The sequence below is a fragment of the Arvicola amphibius genome, chromosome 10 (assembly GCF_903992535.2).
Source record: "Arvicola amphibius chromosome 10, mArvAmp1.2, whole genome shotgun sequence".
Lineage (NCBI taxonomy): Eukaryota > Metazoa > Chordata > Mammalia > Rodentia > Cricetidae > Arvicola > Arvicola amphibius.
In genome coordinates, this window is record NC_052056.1 from 113,632,625 (window position 1) to 113,654,560 (window position 21,936).

Genomic DNA, 21,936 nt, shown 5'->3' on the forward strand with positions numbered 1-21,936 from the left:
TTTATTTTTGTGTTTGTATGTATCTTTGTAAGTCAATGCCATGTGTGTGCAGGTGCCTTCAGAGGCCAGAAGGGGTGTTGGATCTCTTGCAGCTAGAGTTACAGGTTCTCATGGATGCTGGGAACTGTTCTCAGGTCCTCTGGAAGAGTAGCAAGAACTCCTGAGCTGATTATGTAGTGCTGCTTTTCCCTATATCATTCTTCATTATCTTCTGGTTTCACATGACTGACGTTTGAGGTTTTCTGTTGTCCTTACCCTCCTTATAGCGCATTCATACCTTGTCATGGCCGGAGGTCTCATCCTCTGTGTAATTATGTCTTAGCGTCTGTCTCCTCAGTGCTTGATTTTTTTCCTCTTACTTTGACAAAAAAAATCTACTTGTGATTGGGTCGTTTTGTATATGATCATTTTTTTCCCTGAATGTTGATAACTATTTTGGCTTAAATGCTTAGATCTTTGAATGTTTCTCACCAAATTTCCATGAATTATACTCTTACTGTGTCCCAATATAAATATTTTTCTTCTTTAAAAATATATGCCATTATTACATTTGTGTGTGTGTGTGTATGCATGTGCTTGTGCCTACCCTCAGTGCCATGACTCATGTGTGTTTGGGGGCATCAAACTCAGATCATCAGGGTTGGCAACACGCTCCTTTACCAACCAATTGAGTCATCTTGCCAGCCATATTTTGTCTTTAGTTTCTTCTAGGTCTTCCTTTTATAGCCTCACTCCTGGCCATTGTATGGAGAGCCTCTCCTCTTTCAGTCTTACCTTTCGTGGACCTAATTATTCCACCTTGATTGATAACTCTTTAGAGACTACTGAAGAAAGGCAACTACAAGTTCCCGAGTTGTCTCAGCACTGTTTTCTGGGCTGCCTTTTCCACCTCACACGTCATACCAGACCTGCTGATTGTCCTTGCTTTCCCTTGGGAGGTGCTGGTCGCAGCAGCCCCTGAGCCTTTGGACTGTGCCACACTGTGTCCTTGCTTTGTCCACCACTTAGTTGGGATTTCCTGGGACAGGTACAACTCTTGTTCCTAATAGGTCAGAATTGCTTATCTGCCCTGTCTGCAGTTCCTTATGCGTTTGTGTCCTTAGCAGATCACTAAATTACAATTTAAAGTAGAGATAAGCACACACTTTCACTTTGGGGTATGCTGGGAAAGAGTGGAAGTCAGTCGCACGTGTTGTTTAATTGGCCATGAGTAAACAAACCTGCTTTATATTCTGCAGGGCCTCACAATCGAGCAGAAATTCTGAGGTTACGCAGAAGATTTTTAAAGGACCAAGAAAGCCTCAGTTTGCTCTATGCCAAAAAGGGCCTCATGAAACAAAAACTAGAGAAGGTTTGTATCTTCTTGAATTCAGTACCTATTTTGCATCACAGAGAACTTACTAAGGAAATAAATTCTGTTGTCTATTGGTCTACATAATTATAGGAGTAGCACTGCATAAGTCGCTTCTGACATTACTAGACATAAAGGATATTCGTGACACCTGCTAAGAAATGGCACTTTCTTAAATCCTTGTCTGCAAAGTTCCCAGGTCTAATAGGACTAACTGACTCCTCTCTGCTCTCCACAACTTAGCTTTACCTTCTCTGTGCACACTGGCTTTCTATATGGGTAGAAATGCAAGTGCTGGTCATTGCTGTTACAGCTCTAGCTAACTCTGTTCTTTAGGGACAGATGCACAACTACTGTAGTTCAGGACCTGTAACTGTAGTGGGAGTGAGAGGCCCTGGGAGCTGGAAAATACTGCATGGCTGTTAGGGCTACCAGACAACCCGAAAGCATCCATTGGAGATGCAAGTAGAACATGAGTATTTTGGCGGGGAGAGACATAAGGTCTTATTATATAGACCAGACTGGCCTGGAACCCCAAGGGGTCCACCTGTCTTTGCCTCATAAGTACATGTGCCATCATGCCCAGTGAATTAATTTGTAATATGTAGAAATAATGAACAAACTTGTTTAGTTTATAGCTCCGGTTTTACTTAGAAAGCAGCAATAACCAAATTTCCAACAGTTAACATAGATTGTGATTAAAGACTCCTTTTGTTATTATAATTCAGTGTAATCCCTTAGCCACTTGACTTCCAGATATAAGTAGGTAGTGGTTGGACGGTTCCTCTGTATTTTTAATGGCAATGAAATATGCAGTTGTTGAGTGTTTCTTTTCCTTTTCTCCTTGTCTCTGTAATAGAACTGTTGTTTGTTTGCTTGCTTGTTTGAAGACTTCCATTGAAAACGGTATATTCAGCACCTTCTCTGGCTCCATTGCTTCCTCCGAAAAATAGGTCTGATAAAGCCTGATACCCTGCCTGAAGGAAGGGGCAGTATCTTGTTATCAGAAGCATGAGAAATCAGAACTGTTGAGTAAAGGGTTCAAGAAGTAAGCCAGGATGGCAGGTTTAAGGCCCCTGTCTACAATCAAGAAGCTAGTCAGATATGGCAGAACATTGAAGTGTTGATCAACCTGATGTCTCTGAAACAGATACTAAGTGGTGAAGCTGCCAGCCAATCATTAGACATTAGAAGTCCATGCGTTTGTATTTGCATTCATTGAATAAATGTTTCTAAAGCATGATACTCAGAAATTATAGTAGGTGGCAGCTATGAAGAGATGATTTGTTGATGGAGCTAGGTCCAGTACATGACACACAAAAAGACAAGTAGAGATTATAAAGTACTCCATCAGAACGAAGCTATGAACACATCTATGGAAAGCATCTCTGAAGAGACCCCTAAGATTGGAACCGCTGATGCGGGAAAAGTTGAAGGCACACTGAGAGGTGTGCAGGGACTGAGGAGTATACATGTGAGTGGGTGCAGCATCACTGTGGACCTTTAGACAAGGCTTCCTGTTTGAGGGTTAGAAAGGAACCTGGCTCAGATTTATACTTTTTGTGGATATTCAGATTCAAATTTTCAGTTAAACCAAATTTTTCATACTGACCAAACTATAGTATGATTAAATTATTACTTTTATACCAAAGATGTGTTCTGGCAGTTTAATTTTGCATACCTGCTTGATCTTCTTTTGTTTGGTTGGGTTTTTGTTTGTTTGTTTGATTGGTTTGTTTGGTTGGTTGGATTTTTGGTTTGTTTGTTTGTTTGGTTGGTTGGTTGGTTGGTTGGTTGGTTGGTTGGTTTTGAAGCAAGGTAGCCCAGACTGGCCTCAACCAAGGGTGACTTTGAACCTCCCTATCCTTTTACCTCCTAAGTATGCACTACCACACTTGACATGTGGTTTTCTTACATGAAATCTGGTTTCACTCTTTGCTTCTGGTGATTGTAGGATATCAAGAGCGAGTTAAAAACGAAGCAGGATGCCCAGGTTGTTCTGTACAGAAGTTATCGTCACGGTGACCTTCCTGACATCCAGATCCAGCACAGCAGTCTCGTCACCCCCTTGCAGGCTGTGGCCCAGGTCTGCCCACATACTGTGTTTTATGTTCATGTTAGAAGCTCCATTTGTGGTTTCAGGGGTCTCTACACTTTCTAGGAAAAATGGTTCAAAAGGGGGATGTTTCTCTTAAATGGTAGACTTAAAGACTATCCTAATTCCCATTTCCTAGTTTTGTGAAATTTTTTTTGGTCACATGAGGAGACCCTCATGTAGAAGTTAACTAGAAGCATGCACTAACACTGGGTGCCATGTTAGGCACTGAGCTCTCAGCCACAAGGCCTTCCTCTCTTTAAAATCAGATAGACATTTATGTTTCTTATCCAGTATCATATTGGAATAATGGGAAGAAGTCAGTGTCAATTTTGAAGTGATAAATAAGCCATTTGGATCAGTGTCTTGTATGGTTTTTGTTTGATCCAAATAATCTGGGTTGACAGGAATTTACTTTTTAAAGCCATTATTGTACATGTACCCTTCATCAAGCTTCCACCACTGGAGACAGCGTATGTGACTGTAGCAAAAGCTTGCACACTCAACCTAGATGTAGCAGTGTTAAAAAACTAGAGCCCTTAGCTGGGCTGTGGTGGTGCATGCCTTTAATCCTAGCACTCGAGGTAGGTGAATCTCTCTGAGTTGAAGGCCAGCCTGGTCTGCAGAGCTAGTTTCAGGATACCTAGGACTGTTACACAGAGAAACTCTGTCTCAAAAATCAATAAATAAATAAATAAATAAAATTTTAAAAAATTAAAATTAAAAAGACTGGAGTTTAGTAATGCTTAGAATATATGGCAAAAGTTACAGGTGCCTCTAAGTGTGGGGCAAGAACATGACACCTGTCTTCCTCTAATCTCCCTTTCTCAGTTCTGTGGTGCTCTCCATCCTGTCCAAAGGCATGGTGTGCAGTGCTGTTGGCAGCTCACAGGCCTAAGATTGCATCACATCAGCCCGTCCCTTTTTGTGCATATAAAACAGAACTGGGGCACTCTTTTTTTTTTCAAAGAGTAAAGACAGTGTTTTTCCTTCTGTTCTCTGAGGAGGAATGTACTGATTGATACTTCTAGTTCCGGTACTTTATTAAACAAATGTTTGTTTATGGAATACCTGCTATATGCCAGCAACTTCTTTAAGTGACACGGTGCAGTGTTGTGTGAGCCAGGCTAGGCTTCTTGTCTTGTTTTAAAATAATTGGGAGCCATAGTATCTGTCACAGGACCAGCAGGCAGCACTGCTTGCTGCTGAGGTCATTGTTTTTTTGGGTTGGGTTTTAATTTTTGCATTTTTAAATTATTAATTAAATATTTGGAGACGTTGTTTTCCTACATAGCCCTGGCTGTCCTGGAACTCACTGTGTTAGCCAGACTGGCCCTGAACTCACAGCGATACACCTACCTCTGTCTCCTGTTGGGATTAATGGTGTACAGCACCGTCCTTAACTAAGAGAGTTTTTATTTCAGTCACTGCAGCTGGTCTAACGGAGTGAGTGTTTAGAATTCTCCAACAATGAAGGAATTTGTACATAGCTCTCAGGAATCAGTGGTCAGTTAACAAACCTGCTGACTACCACGTGCTGAATGAAAACAGCAGATACCAGATGAAAGCACATAGGCTGATAAAATACCAGGATCTAGCAATAATTCTTATTATTTTCTAAAATTTTATATAGTAACATTATAACTGCTTAAACAAGAATTTTTGCTTAAAGGACAAATCATATTTGTGTGGCTTTGACGTTGCTTTTATAAAATAGAGTACTTGTTCATTTTTATTCTTATATGTGTGTGTGCCTTCACTAAACAAGTACAGAGCTAGGAAGTGTTCGTGAAGTGTTCACTGCACAGATGATGCATGTGTACATGCATCATCAGGACAGTGCCATGGAGCCCTGTCGAAGTCATTCTTTCAAGGACTTCGCAGGCCTGACACCACACACTTGACAGCTTGGTCTCCACACACCAGGAAGCATTGAGATCCTAGCTTGAACTGTGATTGTTTGCTCATCACAATCCGCATCGAGCCAGAAGTAATTGACTAAATTCTAGGTGCCCTTCCCCTTGTATAATAGCCTGGTAAAATCCTGTGCACCGGATGTAGGCATGTAGTGGATATAATTAAAGTAAAGCTCTAAAATACTACTTCAGGTCTGATTTATGTTTATTTTTTTTTTATTTTTAACAGAAAGACCCAATAATTGCAAAGCAGCTCTTCAGCAGCTTGTTTTCTGGGATTTTAAAAGAAATGAATAAATTTAAGACAACGTCTGAAAAAAACATTATCACTCAAAATTTGCTTCAAGACTTCAACCGTTTCCTGAGCTCCACTTTCTTATTCTTCCCACCCTTTATCTCTTGCATCCAGGTAAAAGTTTGCACACACTTCTTTTTGGTCATATGCCACTCCTTTCTGACACCTCATGCCTAATGCCATCACTTTGTTTTCTAAGCTGAAACTCGAGAAACGAGGTGTTTAGCAGTGAATGTGTTATTTAGGGTATCTCTTCTAAGTGGGCACATATAATACGTCTATCGTTCTTTTTGCTCTCCAAACATACCCTTGTATATGACAATAATCTGAAACTTGTGTCTTTTAATAAGCCAGTCTCTTTAGTATTTTGATTAAACTCTGTGCGTGTGCGCGCGCGCGTGTGTGTGTGTGTGTGTGTGTGTGTGTGTGTGTGTGTGTGTGTGTGAGAGAGAGAATGTGAATGTTTGCCTCCATATGTACCTGTACACAACATGTGCCTGGTACCTGCAGAGGTTATAAGAAGGTATCAGATCCCCTGGAACTAGAGTTCCAGACTGTTGTGAGCCAGCATGTGGTTGCTGGGTATTGAACCTGAGTCCTCTGGAAGGGCAGCCAGTGCTTTTAACCATTGAGCCATCTTTCTAGCCCCACCTACCTTCTTTTTTGGATTAGTGTTTCTTGCTAATCCTGGAACTCTAATTAAGCTATGTCAGCTGGCAAGCAAACGCCTGTAATCCTCCTCTCTGCCTCCTGTACTGGAATTCTAGGTGTACTCAGCGTTTTACATGGGTCCTAGGCATCTGAATTCAAATCTTCATGTTTGCGTGGCACAGAATTTAACAACTAAGCTGTTTCCTGAGGCCCTAAACCCTCTATTTTGTTTAGTTGTTTGCGTTTGGTAGTATTTCAGCAAATTTTTCCTGCCTTGAGGTGTTGATTGAGCACATGTCTGGCTTTGTTGTAAGTGATGTTGTCACAGCCTTGAAGAGACATATACCACCCCAAACTTCCGTTCTTCACAAGTGTCACCAACAAACATAAGACAAAGACTAAACTGTATGCTTGAGTGATACAAAACTATTAAAATCGTACAGAATGGTAATCAAGCAGATTACGTAAATGGCCTTTGATTGGGTCAGGTATGCTGTCATTACAGATATCTAGTAATGGGTCAAAGAAGTCTTCCAAGGAGACTCATTTGCAGCAGAGAACTCAGTATAAGTACACTTTCAGTTATTACTTACCAGATTCTCATATTTAACAAATGAAAATGAGCATGAAAGCTCAGCAAGAAAAGGCACCTGCCACCAAACCTCATCACTTGGGTTTTATCCCTGGGACACACATGATGGAGGAGAACTGACTCCCACAGGTTGTCCTCTAACCTCCACATACATGCACATGTTATACTTTTGCCCATTCACGTACACACATACATGCACAATAAATTGTAACAGGAACGAGTGGGCTGCTTGTCATCCCAGCCGCCCTGCTAGCTTCCATCTGAAATAATCACACAGAAACTGTATTCATTTAAACCTGCCTGGCCCATTAGTTCTAGCCTTTTATTGGCTAACTCTCACATCTTGATTCAACCCATTTCTAATAATATGTATGTCACGGCTTACAGGGAAAGATTCAGCATGTCTGACCTGGCAGCTCCATAGCAGCTCTCTCTCTCTCTCTGCTCTTCTTCCCAGCATTCAGTTCTGTCTACTCCGCCTACCTAAGTGCTGCTCTATCAAAAGGCCAAGGCAGTTTCTTTATTCAGCCAATGAAAGCAACACATAGACAGAAGAACCTCCTATGTCAATAAATGGGAATTTTTAATCTTTAAAATGATGTTAGGAGATAGAGAGCAGAGTCAGCAGTTAATATTCAGTTCCTGGTATCTTAAGTCAGGTGGCTCACAACTACCTGTAAATACAGCTCTAGGGGATCCAACGCCTACTTCAGGCCTTCGCGTGTACCCAAAGTCACATGACATACATTCACACAGACATATACACATACAGTAAAGTAAAATTTTTTTAAATTTTAGCATTTTCCATTTTTATTGTTTTTGATACATTTTTAATTAAAATAGAATTTGTCTTTTTTTCCCCCTTTTCTTTATTTCCTCCAGCCTATCCCACCACCATCCCCAGTCTCAAATTGATAGCTCCTCTTTTGATTACTATTGTCAAATATATGTATAGTGTATGTATTTGTATACGTAAATTTATTAGTACCATGTGCTGAGTTGGTTTTATTGTTTGTGTGTATATGGTTTCAAGGATGACCACTTTGTATGGAATAACCAATAAGAGAGCTCATCCCTGGGCGAGGCTAACTCTCCTTTGCCCATCAGTCATTCCTTACCTGTAGTTCTTTGTCCAGGGGTAGAGATGATGAAATTATCCCCTTCCGTGTTAGTATGTCTCTGTGATGGTCTCTCATTCTCTAAAGTGAAGCTTCCTTGATGAGGGGTGGTAGCTACACTTATCTATGACTATAAGAGTAAGGTTTAGAATATAGGAAGGAATTATCCTGGTCTAGCAAAGTGGCAGTAGTAGATTTTTTTTCTGGTACATAGGTTTCCAATACCAGGCATGGTTTTCCTGCTATTGAGTGAGTCTTAAGTCTATTTAAATAGCTGCTGATTACCACCAGCATGTGAATATTTTCTGTGTCTTAAAGCATAAAAGTTTCTTGACTGAAATATAATTTTATTTGGGTTTTCTTTCTTGTACTATTAGCCCTTTCTAAAGATGACAGACATTTTTATTTGGTTGCTTTGGAAATCTTCTAGTCTTCATCTCGACAGCCACCTGTATATGTGTTACAACTTCAAGGAGAGCTTGGGACCAAGTTCTTAGGGTGCAATACAAGACAGATGTAGAGAGTTGCATGTGTACCCCAGTCTGTTTGGAATGCTGTAGTAAACATCTTCTGGATAGTGAGTTGAGGGTACTTCTCATAGCTTTCTTTATAGGTCATTGTCATATTCATGAAATCATCTTTTCGAATGTCATTAAATAAGTTAGCTTCTTGATAGAAAGATGTTTGCAAAAACTAATAGGTAGGCAGGTCAGTATACCCACTTTTTGATAAATATAAAATCTATTTTCCGCTGCTTTTCTTAACAACTGAAGCTAAGTACATAAACATTCCTATAAATTGGCGTTTTTTAGAATGCTTGGATTGGAAATTTAAGAATAAAAGGTTTGTTTTTTCCCTTGGCAGGAATTGAGTGTTAAGACTTTTGCTAATAAAATTGCACAAAGACACTTTTCCTGATATCACTGTCTACTACTACTGTTAGGACAAAGTCATTTCTCTTATGTTTAATAAAATGAAACAATCACTTGTGATGATGTCATCCAAATTTTACAAACTAAACAGCTATATGTGGTTTTATAGGAAATCAGTTGCCAACACCTAGACTTGCTGAGTCTTGACCCGGCTGCTGTTCGAGTGGGGTGCCTGGCCAGTCTGCAACAGCCTGGAGGTATCCGTCTTCTGGAAGAGGCACTACTCCACCTGGCACCGGAACAGCCACCTACCAAACGAGTCCGGGGCAAGACTTGCTTGCCTCCTGATGTTCTGCGGTGGATGGAACTTGCTAAGTAAGTTTGGGATGGACCATTCTTGGCAGAACAATAAATCAACTAAAGTAGCACACTAAAAAAAGTTGAGCTGGTAAGGAGGCTAAAAAGATGGCTCAGTGGTTAGAAGAGCTTGCCCTCGAGGATACTCAAGCTCAGGTTCCTAGTACCCATGTTGGACAATTCATAACCACCCATAAATCCAGTCTCAGGGTAGCCAACATTATTCTGGCCAACACGCGCGCGCGCACACACACACACACACACACACGCACAATCTTTTTTTCTTCCTCTTTTATTGAGCTAGTAAAATCATTTCAGGGGCTAGAGAGGTGGCTCAGAGGTTAAGAACACTGGCTGCTCTTCCAGAGGTCCTGAGTTCAGTTCCCAGCAACCACATGGTGGCTCATACCCATCTGTAATGGGATCTCATGCCTTCTTCTGGCATGCAGGCAGAACACTGTATACATAGTAAATACATAAAATCTTTTTTAAAAAATTCAGTCTGAATTTTAGTCTATATGTCAAAAATGGCTGCCATGGAAAGAAATATATTGCTTAAACATTAACTGTGTTTTAACTGTGTTATTTTAATGTTACACAATTGTCTAGATTCATTATTATCTACCACAGTTATCTTCCTGTTAAGTATCTGTAGTTAGGTATTTAGAGTTCCTAATGGTTCCTGATGTTTTTATAGCTTTGCTAAGATGAATAATGGATGACTCATTATTTTCAGCAGTACTCAGAATTGCAGAAACTGTTCAATACAGTTACCTTATTTGGAAATACAAATTCTGCTATATATACCGTTTCGCGTGATGTCTGATTCATCCTTTTTCTTGGTTTTAGCATATGGTTGCCTAGCCTAATCTTGAGAAAGGATGCTAAGTCAGAGTTCAGAGGGCCTTCAAGATGGCTCCTGGTGAAGGCACTTGCCACACGAACCTGACAACTACAGTTCAATCCCCAGATCCCACTTTTCACAAAACCAGCTCCTGAGAGGTGTGCTCTGACTTCCACATGCATGTTATCCCCCCACGAGCATGTTATCCCGCACACACACACACGCACACGCACACACACACACACACACACACACACACAAAGATTTTAAGTCAGTGGGGTTAACATTTGTAAGTTCAATCCCTGATACTGCAAAAAAAATGAGGAGTTCCCTAGAAAATGTATATACCTTTAAACATAATTAACTGGAACATCAAGTAGGAGGACAAGGAGAGTGTGCCAAGAAGGGAAAGATACAGGGCTAGGATAATCTGAAGAATACTTCCTTGTGGGAGCTATTTTCTTCCCACTGCTTCAGATATGTGGTTCCACAATGGATGACATCTTGTATCAATGTTTTCATGGAATAATAACATCTGTACATGCTTGTATACACACACACAGGGGAGGGCAGAGAGAGAGAGAAATGGGCATTATGAAGCACAAATGTAAAACCAGCACCTGGGAGACTGAGGCAGGATGATCTCTGAGTTCATGGCCAGTCAAGGCTATACCATGTCTTGAGTTGAGAGCTGCAGGGCAGAGGACGAACTGGCTAAGACTTTTGGTCCATTGCAGAACATTTACCTGGTATGCTTGAGTTTTTGGCTTCCATTCAGGGGAGAGAGGGAGAGGAATAGGGAGGGAGGGAGGGAAAGGAAGGATGGATGGAAGGATGAATACAACTTTTACAGGCTTAAACTTGACTATTTCTTTCTAACTTTATTTAATAGTTTAGCCTTTTCTTGCTGTACTATGGTTATCATTTTGATCAAGTTCTAGTAAACATTTGGGAACCAGGGTAGGGTGAAGATAGGGATTTCTTTCTTTGCTTGTGGATAATATCTTTCTGTCCTCAACTTCTGACTATGAACTGCTGTTGTACACCACCTATGTGTCAACCTCTGCCTCTGACCTTTGACCTCTAGCATCTGGGCAGTAACAGAACCATGTCAGTTTAATCTGAGTTTGGATTTAGTGGGTTCATGATTCATAGGGGTTCTGCACAACTTGCTGCTCAAATGTCTTCCTCTCTTCTCTTGGTCCTTGAGAAAAAAAGCTGGGCAAGCACTTTCCCACTGAATTAAAGCCTGAGCAATTCCACTTCTTCCCTCCCCCCCACCCCGCCCTTATGGAGACTTAAGGTCTTGGTAAATTGTTCAGACTGGCCTTAAGCTCACTGTGTAGCCCCTAAGCTGGCTTAGACTTGTAACCCTCCTGTGTCAACTCCCTGATCAGCTAACATTCCATACACCAACTTTCCCAAGCAAAGTTTGATTGCTAAGAGAGATTCAGTGTCCAGGAAGTAGACCAGAAGGCAGGAGAACCAGTGAGGAAGTAGTAATCTCAGGTGTTGTAAGGAGCTGGCACACTTGTTTGTCCCGGCCACCTGGCTAGCTTCCACCCGAAATAACCATACAGAAACTGTATTAATTAAAACACTGCTTGGCCATTAGCTCTAACTTCTTATTGGTTAACTCTTACATATTAGTTTAACCCATCTCCATTAATCTGTGTATCGCCACATGGCAGCAGCTTACCAGAGATTTTAACCACTGTCCATCTCCGATGGAAGATCAATGGCTTCTCTGACTCTGCCCTTCTTCCTCCCAGCATTCAGTTCTGTTTTCTCTGCCTACCTAAGTTCCGCCCTATCAACTAGGCCAAGGCAGTTTCTTTATTCATTAACCAATGAAAGCAACACACAAACAGGAACTCATACACCACTCAGGTGACTAGTCTGCTGTTGACAGTCAGGAAAAAAAAAATAGGTCGGGGTTTGAAAAAAAACTTGAAAGAGGAAGGGAATGAACTTTATAAACACCCTCTTCAGAATTTCATAGTGATAGAATCTTGCTTAATGAAGTTAAGCTATTGTTTTAACAAAGTTAGCTGTGTAGGTCAGGATTAACTAGAACTCATCATCCACCTGCCTTACCCTTCTGGTATGGGGATTATAGGCATGCAACACTCTGCTGTGCAAGTCAGATTTTTATTAAGGGGAACAGATGATTAAGTGTTCTAACAAATATTAAAGCTACACGGAAAATTTTTGTTCCTAAAATACAGTGCCTTAGAGCATAAACTAGGGTGAAAGTTATTCCTCGCTTGTGGCTTTTCCTTAGGGTTAGACAGTAACTCCAAATGGCACCACCTTATTTAATGAGACTTTATGCATACATAAACTTTTCATATTTTCAAGTTTATTCTTTAGACAGGTTCTCTATAGTACAGTGTAGTCTGGTCTCAAATTAGTGACCTGCTTTCCAGATTTTTTCCAAATACATATTAGAATAATTTGGGCTTTTGGGTTAATTAAAGAAGTAAAAATTAAAGGGAACTTCAAAACTGTTTAACTTTATATTTCCAGAAAAATAAAAATATTGCTTGTAGCTGGGTATAGTGGTACACGCTTTTAATCCCTGCACTGGGGGGGGGGGGGCAGGGGCAGGGGCAGAGGCAGGTAGATTCAAGGGCCAGCCTGGTCTATAGAGTGAATTCCAGAAAATAGCCAGGGCTATTATACAAGAAACCCTGTCTCAAAAAAAAATGTGTTTGTATCTCAACTTTCGTAAATATTTGGAATCTTCATTCAACATTAATGAAAATTGTGTGAATACTTTTTAAAATGTGATATTCACTGATCTGGACTTTTTTGGCTTGCTTGCTATCTATTTATTCTCTCTCTCTCTCTTTTTTTGAAGACTGTATCGATCAATTGGGGAGTATGATGTCCTCCGTGGCATTTTTGGCAGTGAGTTAGGAACAAAGCAGGACACTCGGAATGCACTATTAGCAGAAGCCAGAAGTGATTATTCTGAAGCTGCTAAGCTGTATAATGAGGTAAAACCAGTCTCTGGCAAATATATCAGTTCCTTAAACACCTTGGCTCTGTACATTTTAAATGAACGGTTAGCTTTAATATTTAAGATGAATAACAAAATGTGGTTGTGACATGATTGTTACTGTTTGCTCTTTTTAAGCAACATTGGAAAGGCAAAGCACTTCATAAACTACAAAGTACAGAACACTATACAGTACTTCTGTGACTGCTGCTGTGTTTACCATTTCTATGCGGGTATTGTTTTCTTTTCCTTAGAAAACAGGATAAAGTGAAATAGACTTTGTGATTTTGATATAGTTTGGTTTTGTATGTTTTATTTTATTTCAAGTTGGCCAAGATAGTACGTGTCAAAATTTAGGATCTGCAGCCTATAAAACTATTGAGTGAGTGTTCTCAGCTTTGAAGCATGCAGCAGTCTGCAAATGTCCTCAACTTTATATTTTAACTCTAAGAACATGTTAAGTTATAGATATGCACAGTCTTGACTTAGAGCAAATTATGCATTACTTAATTGGCTTTCCTGGTGAGGTTCTCGGTGGGATGAATTTCTTCTCATTAATGTCTTTTTTCTTTGTTTTGGGGTTTGAGACAAGTTCTTACTTTGTAGTCCTAGCTGTCCTGGAACTCACAGAGCTCTGCCTGCCTCTGCCTCCTGAGTGCTAGGATTGCAGGTATGTACCACCATGCCTGGCCTCATTTCTTACTATAAGGTTCTTTCATTTTGGTTTTTTTTTTCTATTCATTATTATTTTAAATATTACCTCGTTTCTCTCATGTTGCCATGAATATGAAATGATTGTCTTTAGTATATATGTTATAATACCCTTTTTTTAAAAATGTATTTGTATCTATGTTTTTTCAACTCCAAAAAATAACCCTCTTTTTTTTTTCTCCCAGGCTTTAAATAAACAGGAGTGGGTGGATGGTGACCCCACGGAGGCTGAGAAGGAGTTCTGGGAACTGGCATCCCTTGACTGTTACAACAACCTGTCTGAATGGAAACCACTTGAATACTGTTCTACAACCAGTATAGGCAGTGACAATCCTCTAGACCTAAGTAAAATATGGAGCGAACCATTTTACCAGGTGTGTAGAATTATTTTTCAGTAACCGAAGTAAATGTTTTAAGTAGTAATGGGTTTCCCATTAATATAACTACTTTAAAATTTTCTAAGATTAAGATAGTAGTTTTGAAGCCTTTGATATTTAAACTCCGTGGTGTTAAATTCCATATCACTTTTTAGCTAGCCATTTCAAAATAAATGGGAGGTGTTTTGTAGTAGACATTTATCTCCATGGTACGACCACATGGAAGAATATTTCCTGCTGTTTTTCATGCTACTGAGAAGACAGTCTGCATCGTGTTATCCAGTGAGGCAGTTACAGGCCCTCCCGTACCCATGCTGCTTCCTTCTCATGCTGACGCTCCTCAGTTTGTGTGCCGTATCTAGTGTCCCCAGCGTCAGGTAGATCCCTTTCTTCTGTGGAAAGGATCACGTATTTTGTGATTAGAAGACAATCCATGTTAGATGAACTTGTTTTTAAAGTTGTAGTTTTAGGCTACAACATCAGATACCGTTATTTTGGTTCTCAGTCTTAAAACAATAAAATTATTCCAAAGAAAATTTCAGGTAGAAAATAATTGCTTTCACTCAGATTGGCGCTCTAAGTTGGTAGCGGATTGTTGTTGTTCCGCAGGAGACATATCTCCCATATGTGATCCGAAGCAAACTGAAGCTCCTGCTTCATGGAGAAGGCAACCAGTCTCTGCTGACGTTTGTGGATGAAGCCATGCACAAGGAGCTGGAGAAGACGATCCTGGAGCTTCAGTATAGTCAGGAGCTGAGTCTCCTTTACATCTTGCAAGATGATATTGACAGAGCCACATACTATATTAAAAATGGCATTCAGATTTTCATGCAGGTAATATAGATGATCTCTATGATGTATACTGCTTTTATAATAGTTTTAAGTGTCAGTAATCTCGTGTGCACACATGCACACACAAAAGACCAATGAAAACCTTCTGTGTGCTCTCACATATAGTACCTGTTCTTGGATTTCTAATAGTGCTCTTTACTTTTCCTTTGTCTCAGTCACTTTTTTCTTCACTGTTGTTAGTGTTAGTGTTCTACTTTTTTGTTATTTCTTTAGTTTAATCTTTTTTACAATGTGCAATGTAGAGTTTTCTCTGGGATTGTTGTTTAGAAATTTAGTTAATTTATAAATAAATGCATAAACTCATCTAATCTCTCAGTGTGGACACAATACAGATTGCCATCTCAGTAGTATTAAAAGAGAACATAAAACATTCTTCTGGGTGGTCATACCAAGGGGGTTAATACTTGTTTGAAGATACATTCCAATTTCTTTGAAAGGACTAATTTTTTGTTTTGTTTTGTTTTTTTGTTTTTCGAGACAGGGTTTCTCTGCAGCTTTAGAGCCTGACCTGGAGCTAGCTCTTGTAGACCAGGCTGGTCTCGAACTCACAGAGATCCGCCTGCCTCTGCCTCCCGAGTGCTGGGATTAAAGGTGTGCGCCACCACCGCCTGGCTTGAAAGGACTAATTAAAAGTAGTGTAAGATTTAACACTGCAGAATTTAATTGGGAAATCAGTTAATGTGCCCTATATTCATTTTCTGCCCTTTTTGTTTGTTTGGTTTTTGTTTTCATGGTTGTTAGTTGGTTTGTTTCTTTAGTAACCACTAACAGTCTACCAACAATGTTAAGCATAGAAACATAGTCATTAATTTTTTTTTCACTTTATTTTTATCATTTTAACGTAAATTAGTGAGCTGACTAGAAAGACTTGGTGTCAGGACTGGAGAGGTGGAGAAAGTACTTGTTGGCATGAGGACCGAGGTCAGATTCCAGGAGCCATGTAAAGCTAGATATGGTAGCATATATCTGTCACCTTAGCCCTTCTCTAATGAAAAGAGAGATGGAGGAGAATTCCTAGGAACTCTTACTGCACATGCTGCTTAGAGGGAGTATCAGTTGAGGGACTGCCTCTGTCAGATTGCTCTATGGGCATGTCTTGAGGCATTTTCTTGACTGGTGATGGATGTGGAAGTGCCCAGCCCACCAGGTGGTCCCACCCTGGGCAGGTGGTCCTGGATTATTTAAGAAAACAATCTGAGCATACTACTACTACGGGAAGCAAGCCAGCAAGCAGCATCCCTTCTTCTATGGTCTCTGCTTCAGTTCCTACCTCCCAGTACCTGCTCTTAGTTCCTAGACTTCCCATAGTGATGGACTGTAACCTGTAAACCACATAAATCCTTTCCTCCTCAGCGTTCTTTTGGGCATGGTATTTTATTGTGGCAACAAAAAGCTAACTAGGGCAGTCCAGCTAACCTTGCGTAACACCAGCCAAGGCGGGAGGGCGAGGACTGACACCCAAGCTTGCTCTCTGACCTCCACACACGTACATGGCATGCTTCTACCCTCACACACAAAAGATAAATAGAAAGGAGTGGGCTTCTGTGAGTTTTATAATTTTGAATTATAAGATTTTTAAAATTTGGTGCAAACTAGGAATGTAGCTTGCAGAAGAGCATGTAAATAGATCTGGAATAGATCCTTACTAGAAGAAAGTAGGTAGATGATAGATACAACAAGGAATCTGATAGCCAGATTATGCTGATCTTAGTGATATAGTTGAAACAAAAATGTAGCTGAAATCCTAATTAATTGTTTAGTTTAACCCATTTAATAATTGTTTCCAAGGCATAATTGTTAAGCACTCTGAGACACTACATGATTTATAGGGTAGTTACTATATGATGTCTTTTTTAAACCATTAAAAGTTTTAAGTAGTATAATTCCTTTATAACAAGGCTTCTCTTTTTCTAGAATTATTCTAGTATTGATGTCTTCTTACACAGAAGTAGACTTGCCAAGTTACAGTCTGTGCAGACTTTAGCAGAAATTGAGGAGTTCCTCAACTTTATAAGTAAACATGGTAAGTTTTAAGCTTGTTATTATTTTTTCCTTCCTAATTGTGGAGGGACTTTAACACCTGAATTTTTGCTTAATGAAGCTAAACTTAACATATGGGGTGAAAACTGCCTTGGATGTGTCCTAAAAATGCGCCTGTCACTAGATTAAATGTTTAAAATGGTCCAGCACTCTTGTTCCAGGAACTGGAAATACAAAGCCAAACAAAATACTGACAGCTTGAAGTACTCAGACAATGATTCCAGGGTTGGACCTGGAGGCTCCTGAAGGGGGACCCTAGTGCAGTGTGGAGAGAAGGTTCCGAGAGCCCTCCCCAGAGGACCACTGCTGTGACAGGCCTCACTGTCCAGAATAGGGGTGGCGTGGTGAGTCTGAGGAGACGGTGGGGAGGAGGTGGCAGGCTTTGGACAACAGTAGAGATCATTTCGGTCCCTGCACCACCAACAGCAGATTTTACTCTGGTTCCTCTGAAAAGCCATACAAGAGCCCAAGAGAGTATACATCTTTGTAAGGGAAATGTCTTCATTCTAAATCTGTCTCGATTTTCTTTTGAATAGTTAAAAATCATTTATCAGATGTTTTTATAGCTTGCTCATTGTTCCCTGTTTTAAATTTAGAGAAATATTATATTTTTAAGCCATCTTAATGATATAATTAAGTACTTTCTACCTCTAATGAGTTATATTAGTCTTTATTAATTATTTATTTTATATCCCTGCCACAGTTCCCCCCCCCTTCTCCTCTCAGTCCCTCTCCCCAGTCCCCCTCTGTTCCCACCCCCCAATTCACTCCTTCATTTCTGTTTAGGAAAGGGCAGATCTCCCATGAGTATCCACAGAAAATGGCACATCAAGTTGTAGTAAGACTGAGCACCTCCACGTGTATTTTTTTTATTGATTTTATTAAGCTATATATTTTTCTCTGCTCTCCTCCTTTCCTCTCCCCTCCCCTTCTACCCTCTCCCAAGGTCCCCATACTCCCAGGAGATCTTGTTTTGTTTTTTTTTTTCTACTTCCCATGTAGATTAGATCCATGTATGTCTCTCTTAGAGTCCTCATTGTTGTCTGTGTTCTCTGGGATTGTGATTTGTAGGCTGGTTTTCTTTGCTTTATATCTAAAAGCCACTTATGAATGAGTACATGTGATATTTGTCTTTCTGGGTCTGGGTTACCTCACTCAATATTATGTTTCCTAGATCCATTCATTTGCCCTCAAATTTCAAGATGTCATTTTTTTCTGCTGTGTACTCCATTGTGTAAATGTACCACATTTTCCTTATCCATTCTTTGGTCAAGGGCCATTTAGGTTGTTTCCAGGTTCTGGCTATGACAAACAAAGCTGCTATGATCATAGTTGAGCACATGTCCTTGTGGTATGATTGAGCATTCTTTGGATATATACCCCCAAAGTGGTATTGCTGGGTCTTGAGGAAGGTTGTTTCCTAATTTTCTGAGAAATTGCCATACTGCTTTTCAAAGAAGCTGTACCGGCTTGTACTTCTGCCAGCAATGCAGGAGAGTTCCCTTTTGCCCACAACCTCTCCAGCATAAGTTGCCATCAGTGTTTTTGATCTTGACTGTTCATACAGGCGTAAGATGGAATCTCAGAGTTGTTTTGATTTGCATTTCTCAGAGATGTTAAACATTTCCTTAAGTGTCTTTCAGTCATTTTAGATTCCTGTGTTGAGAGTTCTCAGTTTAGGTGTGTACCCCATTTTTTTTATTGGATTATTTGTTCTTTTGATGACTGATTTCTTGAGTTCTTTGTATATTTTGGAGATCAGCCCTCTGTCTGATGTGGCTGTTGTTTTGTCTTGTTGGCTGTGTCCTTTGCTTTACAGAAGCATTTCAGGAGGTCCCATTTATTAATTGTTTCTCTCAGTGTCTGTGCTATTGCCTCCCCATGTATTAAGGATAGGCAAGGCTACCCAGTATGAAAAGTAGGGTCTTAATGACTCAGCAGTTAAGAGCACTGGCTGTTCTCCCAGAGATCCTGAATTCAATTTCCAATAACCACATGGTAGCTCACAACCATCTATAGTCTTTTTTTAAAAAATATACAATTTCTTTTAAAAAGAATTTTATACAAAATATTCTGATCATAATTTCTACTTCTCCAACCCCTTCTAGATCCTCTCCACCTATCCAACAGCTCACCTCTTTTTCTCTATTTATTAAAGAAATAAACAAGAACAAATAAAGAAAACAGAATTTTAAAAGAGAAGAAACAAACATACCCGAAAAACACAAAGTCAGAAACCATAATTATAAACAAAAGACCAGAAAGACATAAAAATGCCCAAACAAAACAGTATGAGGCATAAAGTCTTCAAAAATACCATTAAGTTTGTTTTGTGTTGTCGTCTACTGCTGGTCATGGGGGCCAACGACTCAATTAGATGTAACCCATTCCTTGCACTGGTGGTTTCACTTTGTGGCAAAAGAATGTACATTTGGGCCATTGTCTGCCCTGTTATTCGATGACTCCATTTAGATTTCTTTCATACTATTTTAAGAAGCTTTTATGGAATTAGGTTTTCATGTAGCCCTTCAAATAGCCTTTAATGTTAGTTTTCTGTCCCCGTATTCCCTCCTTTACCTCCCTCTTCCCTCTCCCTCCCTGTTTGATGTTCCATTCCAGTCTGGGTCCCCCCTCAGCCCCTAACTACCCATAACTATATATTCTGTTTCCCCTTCTTAGAGAGATCCTTCCCTCCCCCTAGTCCCTTACTCTGTACCTAACCTCTGTAGTTATATAGGTTGTAGCCTGCTTATCTAAGACTTAACAGCTAGCATCCAATTATAAGTAAATACATATCATATTTGTCTTTCATGTCTGGGTTGCTTTACTCAGCATGATTTTTTTTCTAGCTCCAACAATTTACTGTGAATTTTATGATTTCATTTTTTCGCCTACTGAGTAATAGTCCATTGTGTAAATGTACCACATTTTCTTTATATGTTCACCCATTGAGACATTTAGACTATTTCCAATTTCTGGCTATTATGAATAGAGCAGCAATGAGCATGATTAAGACAATGTCTCAGTAATAGAAGGTAGAGTCCCATATGTCATGCCAAATGCTGTGACAGACCCAGTGCATATCTGCGATGGCATCATCACAAGTCAGTAGGATATGGTCTTATTGAGCCAAAAGGGGATTCTTTTCCAGAACTGCCAGCATGAAGGTTCTTTGAAACCAAGGCTTATAAAAATGTGGTGTTTAGCATACCCTTCTCATCCTGGTCTACCTACATAAACTATTCTAACAAAACTTCATATGTGCAGTGTCTCTTTCAGACTTAGGTTCCCCCTAAGAGGCCCTTGTGGTCCGCTAGCTGTGCTTGGTATAGGCCCAAGAGTGTTATAGCTGGCTCTCGAGGCAGATCAGTTCCCATCATCCTGAAGAATTATCTCTGATTTCCATAGTGACTGCATAAGTTTGCACTCCCACCAGCAATGGAGGAGTGTTCCACTTACTCCGCATGCTTGCCAGCATGCGCTATCCTTTGGTTTATTGGTCTTTGTCATTCTGACAGGTGTAAAATGAAATCTCAAAGGAGTTTGGACTTGTATTTCCCTCATGACTAAGGATGTTGAACATTCTTTGTTTTCAGCCATTTGTGTTTTATCTTTTGAGAACTGTTTTGTTCTGTTCCCCATTTTTAAATTTTTTAAAAACTATATAAGATGTACGGTTTTTCTTCTCATTTTATGGTGTCCTAGAAGGTAACTGAGTTGTATAAGGTGGTGCAGGTTAAGTTAAAGATGTGAACCCAGGCTGTCTGATATAAAGGTATTTCTTTTTTCTTTTTCTTTTTTCAAGACGGTTTCTCTGTAGCTTTGGTGCCTGTCCTGGAACTAGTTCTTGTAGACCAAGCTGGCCTAGAACTCACAGAGATCCGCCTGCCTCTGCCTCCCGAGTGCTGGGATTAAAGGCGTGTGCCACCACTGCCCGGCTGCTAAAGGTATTTTTAACTACTGCTTCCCAGCCATAGAAAGACTATAAACATTGCAGTGTGAGATTTCAAAATTGTGAGAATTGTTCTCAAACTAGATTGCTGTAGATCGTAGACATGTGCCTACATGACCCTAGGGCTGAGACGTGTATCCTAATTAGACGTAGTGATGAGTGCCCAGCGTGTGTTGTCCATTTCCACACTGTTAATAATAATGAGTCACGTTCTTCCAGTTCAGATCACAGTTGGCCTGAAGAAAATACACTATAACACTATGAAAGCATTTAGTTTTCAGTGTTTCTTAGGTTTCAAGAATGTAAAAAGATTTGTATATATTTATTTTTCCATTTTTAATAACCTGAAGTGGTGGAGTTTACATATCAGAATATATTACATTTCGTATAATGACATGTAATTCCTTTTGTGAATGAAAGACAAGGTGTTGGGGTTTTTTTTTTTTTTTTTTTTTTTGGTTTGTTTGTTTTTTCATTTGCTGATTTTTTTTTTCTTGGTTTTTCGAGACAGGGTTTCCCTGTAGTTTCTAGAGCCTGTCCTGGAACTAGCTCTTGTAGACCAGGCTGGCCTCGAACTCAGAGATACACCTGCCTCTGCCTCCTGAGTGCTGGGATTAAAGGCATGAGCCACCACTGCCCGTAATTTGCTGATTTTTTAAATTTGTTTTATTTTTAATAATTGAAAAATAAAAAATTTGAGTTAGGTTTCTGTTTACTAATTCTGATTGTACTTTGTAAGTTCTTGTCATTCAGCTGTGGATATGATCAACCTCTGATTTTATTTTTAGGTGATTTATCATCCCTGGGTCCCCTTAGAAAACTTCTGAAAACCTGGACAAGCAGATACCCAGATGCTGTGACAGACCCAATGCACATCTGGGATGACATCATCACAAATCGGTAGGATAT

The 21,936-nt window shown here is 39.8% G+C and overlaps 1 protein-coding gene across 1 annotated transcript in view; it reads left to right on the top strand.

The window, feature by feature from the left end:
- Positions 1 to 21,936, top strand: part of Prkdc (protein kinase, DNA-activated, catalytic subunit) — a 167,915-nt gene that overhangs the window by 110,467 nt on the left and 35,512 nt on the right. The window contains exons 60-68 of the mRNA XM_038345245.1: positions 1,239 to 1,351; positions 3,306 to 3,437; positions 5,592 to 5,771; positions 9,060 to 9,265; positions 12,955 to 13,093; positions 13,992 to 14,180; positions 14,793 to 15,017; positions 16,950 to 17,058; positions 21,816 to 21,927. Of these exons, the coding sequence (XP_038201173.1) occupies positions 1,239 to 1,351; positions 3,306 to 3,437; positions 5,592 to 5,771; positions 9,060 to 9,265; positions 12,955 to 13,093; positions 13,992 to 14,180; positions 14,793 to 15,017; positions 16,950 to 17,058; positions 21,816 to 21,927 (1,405 nt within the window). The remainder of the gene's footprint in view (positions 1 to 1,238; positions 1,352 to 3,305; positions 3,438 to 5,591; positions 5,772 to 9,059; positions 9,266 to 12,954; positions 13,094 to 13,991; positions 14,181 to 14,792; positions 15,018 to 16,949; positions 17,059 to 21,815; positions 21,928 to 21,936) is intronic.